General features: G+C 38.8%; 1 protein-coding gene across 2 annotated transcripts; it reads left to right on the top strand.

Annotated features, from left to right (window-relative positions):
• Positions 1–747: 747 nt before the first annotated feature.
• Positions 748–21,592, top strand: ampd3b (adenosine monophosphate deaminase 3b). Of its 2 annotated transcripts, XM_041939079.1 has the most exons (17): positions 748–1,018; positions 1,942–2,031; positions 6,706–6,769; positions 11,123–11,345; positions 11,511–11,688; positions 12,323–12,488; positions 13,749–13,968; positions 14,184–14,313; positions 14,549–14,743; positions 15,152–15,283; positions 16,255–16,418; positions 16,920–17,046; positions 17,287–17,450; positions 17,865–17,985; positions 18,700–18,873; positions 19,551–19,661; positions 20,658–21,592. In XM_041939079.1, exons 3-17 carry the CDS (start codon positions 6,712–6,714, stop codon positions 20,832–20,834), a joined length of 2,340 nt encoding a protein of 779 aa, XP_041795013.1. In that variant the 5' UTR covers positions 748–1,018; positions 1,942–2,031; positions 6,706–6,711; the 3' UTR covers positions 20,835–21,592. The 2 variants fall into 2 exon arrangements, with proteins under 2 accessions (XP_041795013.1, XP_041795012.1); XM_041939078.1 differs by lacking the exon at positions 1,942–2,031.
• The last annotated feature ends 397 nt before the right edge of the window (positions 21,593–21,989 follow it).

Here is a 21,989-nt window from a genome sequence, read left to right as displayed (position 1 = left end):
TGTGGAACCTCAGAATATTATGCAAATGTAAAACTTTTTGTGCCTTCGTTGGATAGCCAGTAGAAAGCAACAAGACACATTGTGGCACTGTGTGTGTACAATTCGGAACTGTTTTTTGACCATAAAGCCACCAAAACCCTTAAAAATGCAATTACTGTAAATTAGTCACTTAAACATAAACTAATTATATGTAATTTCACCTGTGTCTTAATTCAAATACGATATAAAACACCTTTATATTAAAAACTATTTTTGGAGAAATACTGTAATGGAAAAGCGCAGCCATTGAGGGGCTATGACAGGGATGGTAGATTTTCCTTTACTGTCCAGATGGTGGTGTTGTAAGCCTGAGTCCACCAGTCTGAAACCACCGAGGCCCCAGCATGCATGGGGCACTGTACAAATTTGTAGCAATGAGGGTCATTAACATTCATTACAGTGACAGCAACTTTGCCAAAACAAATTTCAGGAAATTTCCAGTACCCTCGTTAATGATCCTTCTTCTACTCATGCATATCTGCACATGAAAAGCACTTTCATATAAATAATTTTTTGTAGAGATGTAAATAAGCACTGATATACACATACATGCACAAAGATATATATATTTATAGGTCTTTATGTGCATTTCTGAGCAACCACATCCTCTAAAAAGGTGGATTTTGCCTGCACAATGAGGTACACATACATCCTGAATAAACAGGAGGGGTGTGGTCTACAAATGGTCTTCGCATTCTTGAAAAAAAGTGACAGACACACTAGAATGAATACAAGCTTCCTCCAGGACTTCCTCTACTGCGCTAAGCAACATAGATGCAGAATACTTCCTAAAACCTTTTCTGAGTGCCGTAAACTCTTCATTGTAAACTGTGCAACTGTTCAGACTAGCAGTGACGAGAGTAAACCTGCTGTGCCGGAAGAAACTGCTCTGACAAGACTCCTCTTCTGTCCCATGAACACGTAATAAGGGTCTCTACAGTCTCAAGAGGTTTTAACTTTGTGCACAGTTGTGGAAACAGTAAGTACACTGCTGTCTTGATGATTCTTCGCACCTGAATGTTTAACTCTTTCCTCTTCTGACACAGCTGTTCTACCTCTGGTCACATCTTATCATTTTCATCACTCTTGCATTCTTTTTAGCACTTGTTCTACTTTGTATGGTGGTATCTGTCCACAGAAATACCTTAGCTGTATTTCACATAGGAGGTTATTACAGATCAAATATTTTTAAGCAAACACACATTTCTGAAAAGTAGAAAATGATTTTCGGTCCTATATTATTATGTTTTTCCAGATTGGAAAGCATCTAAACATACTAGAATAAAAGAACTTGAATATATTGTAGTTGTTTTACTTCAGAGACTGAAAATTAAAGTTGTACTGTGTTTAGCACGGCTGCCTCACACCAAAAAGATGCTGGGTTTTCATTTCTTAGCCTCAGCTCTTCTTTGGAGTTTGTGCAGAAAATTCTACTTATGTTTGCATTCTTCTTCTGTTCACACAGTCCAGACACAAGCAAAATGAGGTACATTAGAGACTTTTCCATATTTCCCACAGATGTGAAGCAAATGCACATACTAATCTAGTTCCTTCCTAAAACACTTATTTCACACCACAGCTTTTTACCATCAGACTACGGTTTCTACTTGTTGCTGCTTATTATGAACCTTTCATTGCGGAAAAAGCTGTCACTGTGTTAGTCCAGAGGGCCATATATTTGTATTTTCAAAGAATTACAACAAATGACAAACCCTCTCTGTTTCTTACAAGTAGAGGAAGTACATCAATGTTTGCAACTTGTAATCGTCAACGTGTGAAAAGGCCCTTAAAGTATTTGTACACTCAATTATTATACCGTCCACTGTAACATAGTGAGAGCAAAGCACTAAAAGAGGAAGAACGATAATTTCAGTCTAATGCACTTGTGTTTGTTTACGCCAGTTCTGCTCAACAAACAGCACTGAAGGCAATGACTCAGTTGGGTGGATAATGTGACTAAGCTGAGGGGATAAAAGCTGTCTACCTGGAAAGGTAAAACGCACAATCCAAATGCAGACACTGAAATTTCAATTTTCTATTTAGTTTTGTGGACAAACCAATTCCACTTTTTCAGTTAACATGTTGTTTTCAGTTTATTTGTGAATCAACCGGTCACTTGTTACTATGGTCTCGATGGATAAAGTTTACATTTCCATGAGCACGTTTTAATTGCCTTGGACCACAAGCAATCTGGCATCCAGGCAGAGAATAACACTAAAGCTAAGCATGCACTGTATGATTTTTGAAATGTGAAGTTTTGAAGTTTGAAGCCAAAGTTCAAGATTTATGTGCTCACACTACATGGCCTGTCTGACCCTGTACCCATTCTGGCTATTGACAATTGTCAATAAAGATTTGTTAAACAGCTCGTTGTTTAGTCAGAGACGACTGAGTCTCTAGTTTGTCTGCTAGCATGCTATCAAGGCAGAAACGTGCTGCCTTGATAGTGTGTTGATCGTTCCTCGACTCCCTGTGTACACTGCATGGCAAACAACGCCCGACAAAGCTGAAATTCCACTGTAAAATGATTCGTGCGGCTCAAAAATTGGGTCAAAAATAGGCTCAAATCGTACAGTGTATGCCCATCATAACAGTACATCAAGGTAAGAGTCTTCAGCCATGCTAGCGGCTCTGTAAGGCTGTACATAAATTAAATGCTAATGCTAATATGCTTATGCTAACATGGTAATGTTGCAGGTGTAATGTTTAACATTGTTCCCAATTTTAGTCTGGGATGTTAGCATGCTAATTTGTGCCAATTAGTACTAAACACAACTGAGGATGATGGAAATGTCATGAAATTTGAAGGTGGTTGGCCATATTTGACCACCAAAGCGGTGGACAAATAAAAAAATATGACCTGACCTGATAATGGCAACCAAGGATCCAGTAGAGATAGACGTATACAGTATGTTAATTATAGTCATAGACATTTCACACAAAACCGCAAAAGCAAAGCTCATGGTGGTGCTAAAAAGAGTCAGAAAAAAAAAAACAAGGAAGCAACAGCCGTGGTGCTTATCTTAGTGAAAACACTTGCAACAAATAGCCATACACTCAGCTGATTATAAATACATAAATTTAAATAAAGTTCAATTGTTACCAGAAACAAGTACACTCCTTAATTTGAGCTGCCCAGTAAATGTTTGGTCATTAGTCTCATTATATTTTGTATATCTCGGATGTCAGTTGGCAAATGCAATGCATTCCATTATCAGGCCAGAACTTGCTGTGCAGGCACTTCCCTAGAAATGCAACTAGTCTAAACATGCCTTTTAAAGTCCAGTTATACACATGAAAAGAGTGGCCTGAGACTGGCTGTCTGAGCGTCTGCAGCAGGAGTTCTTAAAGTTCAGATCAATGATTGCTAACTTATGTAGCCAGCAAATGATTGAGGGCTGCCTGTCATTGATCTCGTAGAGTTGATCCATTTTTCCTTAAAACTCCTTTTCTCCTACCATAAAGCTTTGTTCCGTGGTGGCTGTGGTATCCCACTTTCACCTTCAATTACCGAGATGTCTAAAACCACTGCTAAAAGCACTAGCATTGAACAAATCACGTACTGAGAATTCTTCTGTCTCGTTTGAAATTTCACCAAAAGTGAATCATCAGGAGGAGGAGCCAGCAGCCAGGAGGAGAACACAAGTGAGATAGTTTATAGAGGCTGTGAAAATTTAAATATCTTAATATGTATAGCATATTGGTGACACTTTTAGGCACAAATATTGTATATAAATATATAGATTGCACTTTTTAAAATGTTTGTAAAGTAAATAATTAGAGATATACAACTGGATTTTTTCCCCCTTTTTTAATCATTTATAGCATTCTTACTTTGTCATACTACACAAAAAACATCTGAGTTATTTCTACCTCTCACCATGATTGTGTCGTTTCCACAGAGTTGCAGAACTTGTATACTGCAGTGAAAACAAGCCCACACTGAATAAGACAGGAGCAAAAAACACCCAGAAACTGCTTACAGATGATTAAAATATAACGGACGTATTTCATGTCATGTTCGGGAGCCACACAAAAGGTTTCAGGGGACCGCCATTGACCCAAAGGTCACACTGTGAGAAAATATGTTCTTTAAATATTCATTAGATTGACTGCTGGCCTACTGACTGGAGAAGTATCACAGGATATGGTTGAAGTAGCATGAGCATAAAGCATCTTCATGTTTACTTTTCATATCTGTGATGTCTTGTGGTCAAAAATGACTCATTCCAAGGCCAAGACAAGCACAACTCCTCATGCAGATCTCATGCGGAGATAGCTACTGCGTTACTTTAAAGCACAAGTTATAGCGCGCTGGTGAGCTTTCTAAACCCTCATACTACTGCAGCTGTGGTTTAACATTTTACATACTGCGCGTGTGGGAAACATTTCAATACCTAAATATACACAAACCTGTTCACACTGATGTTGTTAGTACAGTGATGTTACATGTGTCACGGGCAGAGCCTTTAGACATACAAAAGAGCAGTGTGACTGTTGCAATGGCTGGCGGTGTGTACATTCCTCTGACAGAAAAATACAGGAAACGTCTGTCAACACAGCATTTAAAGAGAAACTTTCTCAACCAACCCCTGGCCTGGATTTCTCTTCTCTACTTGTCTTACTCACTCACAGGTGTTGGTCACTTCAGAGTTGTATATTTGATAAGACAACTAACATCAGCCACTGTTTAGTCACAATTTAGTTGCACTGGTAGTCCAGGGCCAGCACTGTGTGTAGACATGACATGCATTTCTGTATAAAATTAAATGTGAGGCTGCGTACAGATGTCATTTGTTTCAATTGCCATGATTGCTGCAATAATATTGTTGCGGGAGTTGGGGGGGGTGAAACAATTTCTCCAGAGGGCGCTGCAGTGCACACCAACAACCACCAGGTGGCACAACTTTGCAGTCCAGATGCAGTCTCTGTTTCTCCACTAATGGGAAGCCAATAAAAATATAAACTACGAGCTTATGTAATGAGTTATAGAAGTTAAATAATGAGGAAACATAATCCATACATGTGTCCATCAGAGAGCTACAATATGAACATTATGTAATTCTTAACTCAAGCAAATTGTGCGTTTATTATTCACTTTCTGAGCAACAACCAACACACACAAACCAACACAATCATGCCTGGAATAAACAACCAACACTTCCTGCTATATACATCTAAACCTGTTCTTGGCAGACCAACTCTTGTCACCTGACATTCCAGTGGTGAAACAATGGAGGGAGGGAAAAACAAATATGAATGGGTAGAAAAGGTTAAAAAAAAAAAAAGTCTGAGGCCTTGGAACTTTGTTGTCCACCTCATGTCGCAATATAAATCCTTCCTTAATCCTTTAATCCTTAACTTTCTTTCTTTTAAGTGAAAGAATTCAGCCAAAGATCAGAGTATTTCTCACTGCAAGCGCAACAACAAAAATTTAAAAAATGTTTTCAAAACTTTAGGTTCCTATACGAATCAAAAATTTCAAACTGAAGTTTGGATAAATGACTGTGTGGCTGATGTACTTTGCTGCTGATTTTGACTGAGAGTGATGTGTGTTGCGGGGGTACATGAACTGCACTTTAATCTCCTGAACTCCACTGACCCTGCAGACGGTCTGTCATTACAAACACATGTTGTGTGGGCAAGTGCTGTGTAAAGCCTTAAAGCCTTAGACTCATGGCAGTCAAGTTAGCATTTTGGCAACTTATCACTACTGCAACACCAAATATTTAAATCTGCCCTTTTAAAACACTTGACTGCATTCTGCTATTTTTATTTTTTTCTCAATCTTAACCTTTACAGAACCTCAACACCAGCCAAACTTGACCCTAAATAAAGAGCTGAGAATTCACCTTCTTTCTGAAACTAGCATGACAATGCCTTTTTCCACTGATGCTTGCTATTACTGTAATTCCTGAGAAGCTAAAATTTACAGAGGTTTTCTGTGAATGTTCTAAGTTCAGTTTGGGGGCTCGAACAGCAAAAGCTAGGTCACCTTTAGTCACAAACAGTGGAGCTGCATCCATAGATCTCAGAGAAAACTTGGGCACATAGGGAGTCAATAAATTCTTCAAATAATTTGAAGCAAAGGCCATTTACCACTTTAAAAGTGATCAATAAAATTTTAAAATAACAACAGAATAAAGCAGGCAGCCAGTGTAAGTTGGCTAACACTGCCGTAATGTGTTGATATTTCTTCCTGCCTGTTAAAATTCAGCCAGCAGCAACAATCTGACTGACTGTTTTAGGCAAGGTGAAACAAATATTCTATTAATCGCATTCACCAAATGCTGGTAACATCAAGCTGGGACATAGGCACACTATCAAGACTTCAATGGAACATTTGTTGCTCAACTATGAGGGTTGGGGGGGGGGGGGGGTTTCAGAAAAACAGATGAAAGTATCTCACTATGTCAAAATACACTGGCAAACAAAAGCTAGTGGAATGGAGGTTAACCCAGAAGCGGTGCAGGACACTGGCTCTCTGTACATAATGTAAAGTCAACATACTGTACCGCTTTGAAGCCACTTATGTACGACCTTACTTGGTTCTGTGTACTTCAAACTTGACCAACTAACTAACACACCTCTTAATTGCTACTCCGCAACTGAACTATGAATTATTTAATTGTTAATCAAAACTTTGTTTCTCTTGGGTGAATACAGATTAAAATGAAGAGAAGGGACACACCCCTTTGCAAGCAGCAGTCAACACCGAGCTTTGGGAAAGGTGAGTAAATACTCACAGTGTGGTATGAGCATAGTATCCACAGCTGCATACACATTGATACAATGGTCTCACTAATGTAACACAATAACTACTCTCACTTCAACTTATTAAACAGCCGTCACAGTTCACCACACATCTGTTTGCAAATGAAAGAAGCAAACAAATCCACCTCTATCATTGGTGCTGGACAAGAATTTAACTATATAACCCTGCTCAACATTCTTGTTCCATTGTATTATTATAAGATAAGACTTTATTGATCCTACGCTGGGGAAGTTCATTTGTTACAACAGCAAGAATAAAACAAGTAGAACAAATAGAAAATAAAGAGATCTAAAATAAAATCAACAATAGAGGCTTTGTACATTATATACAAAAGAGAAAAATAAAATATTGCCTTGGTTCAATTTCACAGTAGATTTGAATTTCACACAAGCAAAAAAATTAATAATAAAATACAGTGTCTTTGAGTTATTGGACAGTGAAATAAGTATATATATAGAGAGAGAGATATACAGATAAAGATATACAGATATATATATAGCACAAGCTAAGCTACACAGATGTAATGGATATTAGTGTATATATATAGTACTGTAAATGCTGAGCAGGAAAGTGAGCGTCAATAGTTGGCAACATATTTTGAAGAGCTACAATGACTTTGACTTATATATACACTGTCATCTAAAACTACAGTGTCCAACATGACAGTTTCCCCACTGGCCCACTTGGTCAGTGGAACAGAGTTTTACTGGCCCTTTGTATATTTTCACTGGTCTAGGTGCCAAAAAATGAAAATACCTCTTTCTTCTATAATTTAATAGTTTAATTGAATATACAGTCCACTCCACCATACCTATCGATGCTCTATCATGTTCTGCAGAGCCAGTCCTGCCTTAAGCGGCCCTCCTACCCGACCTGTGATCCATGTTAACGACTTGCCACACAGTCACACCTGCACCCAGGAGCACCCACTGCAATCCTCCCTCCTTTAAAACAATTTGCTTTCACTTTTAATCAGACTTTGGATTGCGCTATTTTGGAATACAAGGATACACTGTTATGAGTATTGATAATTCCTTTCTGCACTGCAGTGATATACTCGCTATTCATGCACATGTAAGCATGAATTAACCACTTTCAAAACACCGCTAAGCATTTAGTGGACATGGCTTCAACTGTTTCTCTTAATTCCTTATCAGACTAAGGAAATTTAGTTTCTAGCTAAAGAAATTAGTTTGTTTCTGCAGTAAACACAGTGACTGTAGCTGTATACATCTCTACATACTAGCTTAACCATGCAGAACTGTTGGGATTGTTTTGTTTTAGTAAATAATAGACTAATCCAAATAACTGCCTCAGTGAAAACTGTTTACATTCAGTATTTACTGACTGTCTGTCTTTATGGTCACTGGCCAAAGCTATACTTAACTTTGTCAGCTGGGAAAAAGTGTTTTTCAAATGTAGTTTCCCAGGACCTTAGAACCATAGTTTTAGTCCCTCCTTATTGCCCCATCTCACAGATAGCTGCTCACATGTTGGCAGCCAGTTGTGACATACCAGCTTGTATTAGCAGCCCGTGTTGCCATGACGCTCTCAACACCCTAAAATAGAGCCAGAGAGGGACACTCAAGACAGCAACAACGAGCAGCTGCATTATACATACAAGCACTGGACCACATAAACAGCAGAGCAAAGCCTGACTCACGCAGTCGGAGTAAGAACCCAGAAGAGACGCATCCAATATACGAGAAAGATACAGACACCCCGACCTGAGGACGGCTTTGACAGTGTCAAGGTTTCAGCAACACTTTCAAGTGTTCTCTGAGACACGACAACAAGTGGCAGACATATGAAAATAGTGGAGCCACAGGCTAAGTGCTAGGGAGTCTAGAAGAGGCAGAAGCAGACACATGCAAGCTGAAATACGTGACTCAACAGACAGAGACTGAGTCAAACATGGCCAAAATCACAGCTGAAGGTAAGAGACAGACAGAACATCCTCCACTGATCATGGAGCTGTGATGCTGAGATGCAATGTGATGACAATAACCAGTTATCAAGAGTTTCATTCAATGTCTATTGCTTGATGCACTGAGGAGGTGAGATTTACTGGACGGCTCACTTCCTGAATTTAAGAGAACAGCTTTTAGTCAAATGTGACGAAAGGGGGGAAAAAAAGGGGGTAAATATACTAATGATCTAAGAAGTTGTGTGATATGTTAGACTAGACAAACTGTCAATTTTCATATTAATTGAAAATTTATTACATGTAAACGACATTCCCTCCATACCTAGACTGCTTCATGTGGGTCAGGTTTCTATAATGGGGGGATGTAGGTCAAGGTCATCCTAGACGCTGCTCAGCTGTTCCAACGGGGTACACGTGCTGAGTGGCTCATCAGGAATGACTGCTTCAGAAATGTGCTAGCCAGGGAACAGGCAGAGTATTGTACCGATATGAGGGCAACATGTCAATGGTGCCATCTGTGAATGTGCCAAGATAGTTCACAGCTTTCAGACAGATAGAGTTGCATGTAAACCACTTAGGATGGTGAGTTTGCAGCCGAGTAGCTTGCTACTTGATACTTCGGTACTGCATATTCTGTCCTGTGCTTGTTGATTGAGACTGGAACTGGCCAAGAGGCCGACACTGGCCGCAACATTAATATTATTAATAACAGTGATGACATGGGGATCAGAATAGCCAAACATCTCCACTACTGATGGGATGTTGGATAGCAACAGTACTTTTTACACTAAGGGGATAATTCAAGCAGACAGAGCTGTGGTATCTAAAAACCAACTCTGCTGTCCATCATGCAGTCGGATGAAAACATAAATTCACAGGGTCTCAAGTTTAAAAATAGGACACAAGTTCATGCCATGGGTATGTAAGAGAATCAGCTCAATATAAATAAACATTAATGCTTTCCAACCAAAATGTCTAGGGGAACAAAATGATGGTATGTGAACTGCAGTTCTAACAACAATAAGCTCAGGCATTCCTTTTCCATTTAAAGTAAAAGCTAGAAAAATCTGAATCAATAACTCCACTGCAGATTCTTTGGGAATGTTTACTGTTCCCCAGTTTATCTGGGTTTGAGTTTCTGCAAAAACACTAACTTATACATTGACCTGGAGAGAAAAAAAACATTTTGATTAATTTAAAAGATTATCACGGAAAAATTTAACAATAATGAAAAGCATCAATATAAACTCAACTGGCAATCAATTGTCAACCAAGCTTCTATAAATCACGCTCTTTAATAGAGCAGTCATAAATGCAGATAAATTACAAAATCAAACATCACATAGTATTTTAACTGCATGACAATGTCATGCTATTGAACTCAAAGCCACTACATTAACTTAACTATGCTCTTTGTTCCACATGAAACAAACTAAACACAGTGATGCACCAGCAGACAAATTCCAGGTGGTGGAAGCAAGATGTTTTCTGCTCTCTCCGTGTTGCATACCATTCCCAGTGCTGTGTAATCAAAAAGAGGGAGACACTTAGTCCCCCCCGGGGTTGCGAGGTCACACTACCAGTCTCGGACACCTGGGACAGTGATTGACCGTGTTTACTGTAACTTGCCTCTGACGCATTGGCAAAACAAATAGCCTGCACTGAAACACAAGTCAGCCACTCAAGACATGTTTACTAGAGCGAGTTAAGATGGGGTGTTGCAAAACGTGCCAAGTTCACCCCTTAACCCCACCACCGTCTTCCACAAACTCAAGGTCTCATGTTTATCTTGCTGGTATTTGGAGTTACTGCCACCACTAATGTTATTTCTCCTTTAAGTGCTGCAATATTTCATGACATTTAAAAGATGAAATACAACACACTAGCAAGTTGTTCAAATTCTAAAACAATGTTATGACATCAAAACTGTAATCTCAGTTTTTAGTACACAAACCACCACATACTTCAGTACTACTGTTAATGACTGCTGTAACTAACTCCCTAGTGATCACAATTATTCCACAATATCACAATGGAGCAAGCACGTAATTTCTGCTATTCAATCTTTGCCCGGCACCAGTGAAAGAAAGTTCTCCTTTCAAGTGAATTCCCCACTAAACATTTAACTATATGATGTGGACCAGAAGGAGAATTTACATTGTAACTGTAGGGCAAAGGCTCAAAATTGTCATTTGGCATAAACCAGCATTTACTACAGGCCTACACAAAATTAAGCTTTCTTAATCAGTCTTTAAGAGTGATATCATGGTAAAATATGAACTAATATACACTGTCTTGTGAGATACCTTTTAAAAGCCAACCTTTCTGGTCAAGACAAAAACAGCATTCACTAAACCTCAAATCTTTCTCAACTCCCTCAGAAATGCCTCGGCTTTTCCCTAAAATGTCGATGAGTCAGGTGGATGAGAAGGTACGTGTACTAGCAGAGAAGGTGTTTGCCTCTGCCCTAAAAGAGGAAGACACCAAGGATGCTCTGGCCATGTTCACTGTGCCAGAGGACTGTCCCATCGGGCTGCATGAGGACAGGGAGCGGGCGCTGCAGAAAGAGCTGGCTGAGCAGCAGTCCCAGGAGTCTGCTAAGAGGTAGGAAATGGAAATATGTCTAATGTCATATGTCTGCATGGCATTTGCATCTTAAATCTCCATGCAAAAAAGGAAAATACACTCAATTTTTTGTGGTGGACTTAGGCAGATGTTAACTTTTAGTTTGTCAGAATGTTTATGTTGTCCTTTCTCGTGTGTCACTAGAAAGAAGAATTTCATGTTGAAGCGTTCGCAGTCGGTATCTTTGCAGATACCCGTCAGTGGTGACTGGGCACCATCTGTGGTGTCATCAATGGTCTGCCCGCCCACACCTGAACCTATTCTCCCAGAGGGCATTCCAGAGTTCCAGAGAGTAATCATCAGTGGAGATTACTGTGCAGGGGTAAACAGGATTTACACTCAGCACAACTATGCATAATATGAAAACATACCTTCTCACATCTCTGTGCATTCAAAAACTTGCACCATTATTAAAATAAGTGGCTATACACACCAAAAAAGAGACAAGACAAAGTCTGCAATGGTCATTTCACACCAGAAAACAACATGAGGATGAGGCATTTTAAGATTCTTATCGATATTGGATCAAAAAAGGGTGTCAGAGGAAAGGCCATGTTTTTACCAAAATTTGAAGGGTTTGTTCTCTGAATGCTGGCAACAATATCTACGTTCAAAAAGGCTGAAACTGTCAAAAGAGTAAAAAACAGTTTCATCATAGAAAATAAAAGAAACAAACGTCAATCCAAAATTACTGAGACTGACAATTTTATGGTTGTTGAAATGCAATCTGCTGCTACGAGCCAGTGTTGCTCAAGAGCGGAGGACTTCCAATATGGATTCCAGGTGTTGCCTTTAAGATGACGTAAAGCAGCACCAGAAAGATCTTGCATTTAGTTGTCTACCATAGTTTCAATTAATTATTACAACTCTAAAGGGGCATGTAACGGCAGACTCTCTTTTTAAATTAATTTCTTGGTGAAAAAAAACAAAACTAAAACTTTATATGACTTTTCCAGGTCACAGTTGAGGATTATGAGCAGGCTGCCAAAAGCCTCCTTGGGGCCCTGTTCATCAGAGAGAAATACTCCAGGTTGGCCTACCACCGCTTCCCCAGGACCACTGCCCAGTTCCTCCGCAATGCCGAAAATGAGAAATGGAGGGAGGAGGATGAGATCTTGCCAGGTAGGGGCATTTAAACAACTTCCTCTTTTCCTCATTGGACAAACTCTACGGATTAATCCAATTTTTTGTCTAGTTTTAATTTGTGCATGCCCAATAGAGCTGCAAAGTGTTAGGAGCTATAGGAGCACCTGGTTCCAGGCCCATTGACTTTTCCCAAAGACCAATGATACGCTTGGGTTGACATGAAATACTCCCAGTTAAATCATCAGTACAAAAAATTAAAAACTGCCTTAGTTTATCTGTTTCTTTGAAAAAAAGTTGAAGGTACAAGCCTGTGTGCAAAAAAGCTTAAAGGCAGACGTTAACAACAATTCCCATGGTGCATTTCGGCAAGTCCAGTCACAGATCTTTTGCTATTGTTTTGATCTGACTGGATTGTTCTCCATTTGTGATACCTCAGCAAGTCATTATTATATATGTACTGCATGCCAATGGTTAACCTAAAAGTATATCAACTACTCTATAAGCCTATTTTTAAGAAGAATGACTAGTAAAAAGTGAAGCCACAGCAAGTGTAATTATCTTTAAAATAAACACTTCTGGATAGTTAGCACACAACTGTGTAGCCATTTCAACTATCAAATGAACAAAGCCTAAAGAAACTCAAATTTCAGAATACAAATTTCAACAACATGGTATTTTACTGGCAGGTGAACTCAGAAAAGTGTAGTGAACAAACACTACTGCCTCTTCCCTCAGTGACAAAGACAACAAAATGAATAATGTCTCACAGATTAGGGGACCTCTTCAAAACAACATCACTTGGTTTGTATATATAGATATAGAGATATATTTAAATGCTGCTTGAGGAGTTTAGGTAGCAAACCTAGTTTCAGATATCATCACAAACATGATTAGAACAGTCAAATGTTTGCAGAGCATGTGTCACAGGCTGTTGGGTGTTGCCCACAGGATTTTGTGAGACTTTGGTTTGTGGACTTCAGAACCTTTGGGGGGTCTGGGGCAAGCTCTCGTCGGAAAAAAACTTTGTACATTTAGAAGTTAAATGCATCAATCTAGTGCACTTTGACAGCAAAATTAAAAGTCTAGCTCTAAAAGCTTTGTGCTTTACAAGTCAGTTTAATCAGACATATTGGTTGTATATATATTTATGAATATGAAAAAGCAATACCCACAAAGTTGTTTATGAATGAGTTATGAATGTTTTTGTCCATGTAACTCCCTCTATAAAGCATTCTCTACAGTTTAAATAATCAGTCCTCATTTGCCATTCTATCTATTTACTTCCTTCTTCTGTAGACATCTGGCCTTTCCCTCATGAGGGGGAGGACCCATACTCCATGGAGGGTATTCCTGAGAACCTGAACTACGAGCTGCAGATGAAGGATGGCATAGTTCATGTTTACGACAATGCCGAGGCCCTGAAACTACAGAAGCCTCACAGTCTCCCTTACCCTGACCTTGAGACCTTTGCCATTGACCTGAGTCATGTCCTCGCAATGATAGCTGATGGCCCAACGTGAGTACAAGTCTGTTCCAAATACCCTTAACAACAACAGGTCAAGTTCTTAAGTGATTTCACAAGATAGTTAAAATTTTTTCCTTCCATGAATTGTCGGGACAGTATGCCTGGAGCAGAGAGATAGTCAAAAGGGTGGTGCTAAAAGCTAAAAAAAATGGCACATCTTATTTTCCTGAAATGTTTTGCTGATCGTATGTTGTGTTACCTCACAGGAAAACATACTGTCACAGACGGCTCAACTTCCTGGCCTCTAAATTCTACCTTCATGAAATGCTGAATGAAATGGCAGAGCTAAAGGAGCTAAAGAGTGTTCCACACAGAGACTTCTACAACGTCAGAAAGGTTCGTTCGTATTTTTCTGTCTATTCAGTATGCAAATGATGAACACGAGTGGAAACTGTTTCAAAACAATAATAAAATAAAGTACTAAGTTTCAGCCTGTCAGGCTGTCTCTCTACAGCAGAGGGTATTCTTTCTTCAGTGCCCTCAGTCTAGATTAACTTAAGTTTACTGATCTACTGTAATTTGTCCAATAAAGTCTTGCACATTGTCACCGTTTGCTTCATGTGAAACCCAGGTGGACACACATATTCACGCTGCCGCCTGCATGAACCAGAGGCATCTGCTGAAATTTATACAGACCACATACCAGACAGAGGCAGATCGTGTCGTCTTGGAGAAGGGCAGTCAGAAGATCACACTCAAGGAAGTCTTCGAGAACCTCAACATGGACCCCTACGACCTCACCGTGGACTCTCTGGACGTGCATGCTGTAAGCACAAATTCATAACTATTTAAGTTCTGAAAAACTGAAAAAATTCCAGTAACATTTCTGCCAGAATGCTGAGGCCTACAACACGCTTATCTTGTATTGTTTATCTAAAAAGAAATATCCTTGAGGAAAATACAACAGGTAATCACATAATAACTCCATGTGCCTGCAAAGAATTAATGTGTCATTTTCAAACAGCTACAGCTTCACTAACCTGCGCTTATTGACACAAGGATGCAATTATGGGTGTTCATACATTTCATATGGTGTTATGTAATCTTTTTCTATGTTCCATGCAAGGTTCTCTTAATGTGTAATCTGAAAATAATCAATACAGTCACTTTGTTGGAATGAGAATGTGCTCATCAGGACATAAGATTCACTCTCTCTCACGATTTACTCTCCTAGGGAAGACAAACATTTCATCGGTTTGACAAGTTCAACTCCAAATACAACCCTGTTGGAGCCAGCGAACTGCGAGAGATTTACTTGAAAACAGACAACTATATCAAAGGAGAATACTTTGCACGTCTGATCAAGGTGCAGTATGAGTTAAAGCACTAATATCACTTAAAGGACCTGAACAATGGTATTTCCATTTATCCAGTTTAATTAGATTTCTGCTCAGGTCTAAGTTGGATGCATTCGAACTGGAATTATGAGAAATCAATGAACTTCATGAATGGACAAGGACGATAATGAGGGTCAGGGAGAGATCAATGAAGTACTTTGAATTAGCTGAAATATGCTTTTTTTCCACTGAGGACATTTTGATATGTCACAGTAGAAAAAGGCAAGTACTGTATAAACAATCAAATGAACAATGATTTGAATTGTCATCTAAAGGTTATATGCATAACTTTCAGAAGACCCTTGTTTTAATGACACCAGTGGCCGTTAAGTAAATCAGAGTCAGCACCATCTATCCTGCATAAACAACAGTGGCATGACATACGCAAAACTGAACACTGAAATGAATACTGAATGCTTGGAAAATAAGTTACAATCATATTGATGATAAGGTTATTATCTGTAATGTTCCTATATTTTATTTGGACCATTAGGTTTATGATGCTAACTAGCTTGACATTTGCAAGTGAGTCAATGCCACAACACAACCAAAGCCAGACTCTTGCCACATAGCCAAGTCACAACCAGCTGGCCAGCCCCACCTGATCTGAGGTTACAGTTAGCTAACTGGCTGCCCCTGCCCTGCATTACTCTTGGCTGGTAGAATTTTGTGAAAATATTCCAAACACTTTAATCATATCACAGCTGGTCTTGGGGTAGGTTGTAGATGCCTTGTGCTGGTGGACAAAATGTTTCTAGCGTACATCAAGTTTCTTTCATATCTACGTTTCTTTGGAGCATAAAGTACTCTTGCTTTGTTGGTATTTAGAAATAGCATGGATCTGAATTAGATGCTATGTGTCCTGTGAGCAATTACCAATTAACACTTCTGCTTCATCAAGAAACATCACCAGCTTCCTGTGGTTTGGCATCTGTTTCAGGAAGTGGCCCAAGAGCTGGAGGAGAGTAAGTACCAGCATGCTGAGCCCCGTCTGTCGATTTACGGCCGCTCTGCCAGCGAGTGGGAGAGCCTAGCAACCTGGTTCATCCAGCATAAGGTCCACTCACCCAACATGAGATGGATGATCCAAGTTCCCAGGATCTAGTAAGTGCTCAGTGGAAGCAGTAGAAACCTATGGTAGGCAGGCCATTTCTAACAAAAAAAGAACAACATGGTTCTCTTAACACATAGTCCATTTACATGTTTTTGTAAGAAAGGCATTTAACAAAAAGGAAGATGAACTGTTGCAAAAGTATTGCAGCCACAACTGTACACCATTTATTACATTATTAATAAACCTGTGACTAATAATGACAAATGTAAAATTGTTTCCTTATTTAAATAATGGTTCATGAAATTCAGCTACTTAATTTAGGATTAATGTTCTTTACGGTCATTAAAACCATCATATCTGTGTCCAAGTTTGCATTTCTTCCAGTAGATAAACTGTAATGTCAGCATAAGTTTTGGCTAAACTATTAAACTCCAAGCTCACAATAAAGTTAGGAATAATTACCTTAGTCAATAGGCTGTCCTTAATGAGCAAACAAAGGCTAAAATGTTTGTATGGGAAGATGAGCTGTTTTGATTCCTTCTGTTTTGCAGTGACATCTTCAGGTCAAAGAAATTAATACCACACTACGCAAAGATGCTGGAGAACATTTTCCTCCCCCTCTTTGAGGCTACAGTCAATCCGCAACAGCACAAAGCAACACATGTATTCTTGAAATACGTAAGTACTTTTTACGAAGGGTGGAGTCTGTAACAAACAGGAAACTTTTTAAAGTAAAATAGCAGCTATATCCCAGATTATTCTGTGATATTTAGTAACACTTTGGGAACAAACTGAGCCGACAAAATTAAAAGACAACAGTGAACTATAAATTTGTGCACCGTGGAAGAAACATGCATGGATGCATAATATTTATTCTGCAAATGTGCTGCCATTGTCTATTTCATAATCTTTCTGTAGGTAACAGGATTTGACAGCGTGGATGATGAGTCAAAACACAGTGACCACATGTTTTCTTACAAAAGCCCAAGGCCTGAGGCCTGGACCACGGATGACAACCCTCCCTACACCTACTACCTGTTCTACATGTATGCAAACATCATGGTGCTCAACAACCTGCGAAAGTAAGTCCGACATGTTCATGCATGCAACAAGATTCTCGAGCTGTTTTCTGAAATTAAATGCAAATCCAATTAACACATTGGAGTTATGTTACTTGTCTTTACAAGTCTTCATGGTAATGTGCATGATTTCAGGGGCCAGGCAGTTGTGGGGTTAATCACAGGCCTGTGTTCACATCAACTTTTTAGCAGAAATTCATAGTTTCCAGCCTGAATTGCGTGATTTTTGCATCTGTAACAATTAATAAAATAAAACAATACAACATTTATGTTACACAAATGCTCTCCTTGAGGTGGAAGCACCAATGAAAATACATTTTTTACACAGACACACATTAAGAGTAAGAAAAGAGCATTGTGAAATCCTACATGTTTTACTACTGGTAGTACATTGGATCATTATTTGTCCCTCCACAGGGAGCGAGGACTGAACACCTTTCAGTTCCGTCCTCACTGTGGCGAGGCCGGCTCCATCACCCACCTGGTTTCCGCCTTCCTCACAGCTGACAACATCTCCCATGGACTCAATCTCAAGAAGGTGCAGTTCTGAATTCATAATACTATTTAATACTTTTGAATGGTGATAGTTCAAGGTGCTGATATTTTGCAAAATATGACTATAATCTTCCCTATTGCTTTACTGTCAAAAACATAGATACCAAGAGGCCACCCACGAGGGTTTGCATGTTGCAATTTTTACTTTTCAACTCAGAATCAAGCACTGCTTTGGCATCTCACCATGAACAAAAATCAAAAACACATAGAAACAATACAAAAACTCATCAATTCACAGGACAAAGTTGATATTTTTATAAGAAAGTCAATGTTCTCCAATTTCTCTCTCTAATTTTGAGCTTGAAAGTCATTGCTTTGATTTATAAACATGCTAAAATATGATGTGCATTTCTGTAGGTGGCACTGTTTTATGTGTTCAGCCATGGTGAATAACACTGTTCATACATGTCTCACAGTTCTGCTGTTTGTTCATAACAACTTGCTGTTCTTGCTGACAGAAACCCTGAATTCTATTACTTGCAGTGGATCAGCAATTACAAGAGCATTCATGTGCTGAATACACTGTAGGTTGAATCATTATGCAACTGATCAGTTAGCAGTGCTCTGAGACATTTATATCTCTAAAACAAATGTATATTATTCCTTCAACCTCTGATAGTGAATTTGCTCCTGTAACCCCTCCAGCTGAAAAATAGCATTACTCACATTAGTCTGGTGTACACCTCCTCCTCTTCAGAGTCCAGTGTTGCAGTACCTGTACTACTTGGCCCAGGTACCAATCGCCATGTCCCCACTAAGCAACAACAGCCTGTTCCTGGAGTACTCCAAGAACCCTCTACGAGAGTTTCTGCAGAAAGGCCTGTGTGTGTCACTGTCCACCGATGACCCCATGCAGTTCCACTACACCAAGGTCTGAACCATAGGAATGACAAGATCACATGAGATAAAAATAAGAGTTTGTCTTGGAAACACTAGTCCAGAGATATCTGGGCGACTAATCAAATACTCAGTTCGAATAATATTGTACATAATACTGTGTCTATCAATATTTTGTATAATATATGGTGCAAGAGTAACAGGACCTCACAGTAGAATGAAACACAAACGTATGCATAGTAGCTAATGCTTATTTTTCAGAAATTAATCAGCTGATAATTTCTCCAATTTATCAATTCATTGTTCAAAAGTAGTACAAATATGAAAACATTTATCAGAGCCTAAGGTCACATCTTTATGTGTCTTTTGTCAGCCCAAAAGGTACAAAACCCAAAGATATTCAGTGCACCATGACATATGACACAGAGAAGCAATGAATCCTCCCATTTGAGCAGCTGGAACCAGAGAAATTGTAACATATTTCACGATTTTTCCTTAAGAAATGGCTAATTAATATTGTAGCTGTAACTGTTCTTCACTTATCATTTCAGTTCTAACAGTACGACATACAAATTACTCTTTTTGGCCATACATGTCTACTTTAAAAGTGAAACACATTTTACTGTTTACTGTTCATTTCCTAAAATGAACACTACACCTAAAGTGTTATTGGTAACAATTTATCACAAATGTTCCTCTGAACCCTTTCAGGAGGCCTTGATGGAGGAGTATGCCATCGCAGCCCAGCTGTGGAAGCTGAGCACCTGTGATTTATGTGAGATAGCCAGAAACAGTGTGTTGCAGAGCGGACTCTCGCATCAGGTAAAGTCCAACTTTTTTGCATCACTGGATTTTAAGACTGGAGAAATTTAAAAGGGTGAAGAAAGAGAACACTCTTACACTCCTTACATAATTTTGCAGTTAGCTGACATGACTACCGTTATAAACGTCTGCAGGCTGCCAGGGCCAAACAGTTCAACTCTTGACTGCTGGGCTCCAATGATGATTCAAATATCAGGTTGTCAGTTAAAATGTTGGACTTTTTGGCACCCTAGAAAGTTTACCAAAGCTAGTGAGCGAGCTGGTAATGCCAATACCAATAACATTTGAGAATGAACAATAAATGATAACAGTGAATCAGTTGTTCTTTTCTTTTTAAACATGAGCATATAACATATTTTCTTAAAAAATTGTGACAATGATACTGTATATACTGAGACAGACATTTTTCAGTTGGAAAATAAACTTACCAGTGCTCTCTGGTGGCCAAACTATGCAATGATGGCATTATGTCTAAATGGCATCACTCAGTAAATTGACCGATCCAAATTTATTGGCTTTGATCTACTTCATGTCAATGCAGAACAAAAAACACTACAGGCTACACAACACCTTTCCCTTAATGAGCAAATTACTGGTCCAACTACACTCAGTACATCATATTGGTCCCACCTGCATTATAATAAGAAGCACTTCTCCTGTGCCACAATGCCATCTTTGGTTATTTAAAAAGTCCATAAAACCCTGTGTCTATCCCTTTAACTGTGTCTTGCTATTTCACTATAATAAATTTAACAGTTTATGAAACAGTCCAAAATGAAACCTTCACACTGTTACTGTGTCTTAATTACTGATTATTATTCAGTCATGCCTTTGACCAAGTAGTTGGACAGCACAAAGAGAAAGGTCATGTCCCATGCTGAGGTCAACGAACCCATACCTGAAAAAGAGCTTGCCACGTACTGAAAAGATTTTCACATCTGTGCAATATCTGTTCTACATATTTTTTTTTTTTAACTTTACTTTTTTCACCATTAGGAGAAGAAACACTTCATTGGTTCCAACTACCTACAGGATGGACCGGAGGGAAATGACATTCGGCGGACAAACGTGGCTCATATCCGGATGTCCTACCGCCATGAGACACTGTGCAATGAGCTCCGTTTTCTCGTGGATGCAGTGAAGACAGATGTTGGCATTAACCCAACTGAGTAACTGACCACACCAGCACAAACTGCACCTGAATACATCCTCAAGGATGAAGGGGCATAGGTTGGACAGCACTATTTTTTTGTTTGTTTTTTTTAAATACATATTATTATGAAACGTCCTGACCAAGATTTGAAAAAAATGGGTCTTTACTATTCTATTCTTGATATTGGTGCAGAAATCTGCATGGTCTACTTCTTGTAGAGTGATAAAACTTTTTTTTTGACTGTATTCAATACTGTATCTATGAACTTTGCCAATCACTGTGTGCCTCATGTTATTAGGATAGAGGTTTTATTGTAAAGGGTGTGAAGTGTACTTGTGGATTGGAATATATGAAAGGGCAGTAGCCACAAAGCCAAAGTGAAAACGATTTTTCACTCAAAAAGTTCTTATAATTGTAAACTAGGCACTGCTTGCAGCACAGCAGTATGCATGTTACAAAGGACTTTATCTTGACTATAGGGCAGAAATGAAGTGTAGAAAAAAGAAAATCCTAATTCAATGCTACAGTTGACTTAACACTGAATTCAGAAAATTGCATGATTTTGTCAGATATGAATGGAAATGAAATGAGAGACTGGGAAGCAATAGGTGACCGAGCATTAAATCTAGTTTTGTGACAGCTATGTGGCAGTCACAACTGAGCTGAAAAAACAAAGTGATAAGAATTATTTTCTTTTTTATGTTTATCATTTTTCATTGTTTTTCATAAATAAATAAAGACTGCAGAACAACATTTTTAACACTTACTTTTGTATGTCCATGAAGATATATTTCATATAAATTTAGTCTAAAAGTGACAACCTGTACAGTAAACCTAAAAAAGCTCATAACAGGCCCTCATAAATAAGCAATTCTGCTGTCTGCTGGCAACTTACCAAACAAAACATTTCTACTCTATCCACAAATTTCCTGGACAAACTTTTTATGATCACGGTGACAATCTTAAGTTTCATTACAAGCACCTTGTTCCTACTTCTAAAAAAGGTAATGATTGATGCATCATTTAAATATTTTAATTGTATCTTAGTTGTTTTTTTCATTAAAACTTAAAAAGGTAAGTAGCCAGTGCTTACTTAAATGCTGGGGGACAAATGTCACATTGAGAGGGACATTAATCAAAAAGAGAAATCGAGATTAACTAAAATATTATAGTTA

This window comes from Chelmon rostratus, chromosome 6, assembly GCF_017976325.1.
Source record: "Chelmon rostratus isolate fCheRos1 chromosome 6, fCheRos1.pri, whole genome shotgun sequence".
NCBI lineage: Eukaryota > Metazoa > Chordata > Actinopteri > Chaetodontiformes > Chaetodontidae > Chelmon > Chelmon rostratus.
This window is presented reverse-complemented; position numbering and strand designations above follow the sequence as displayed.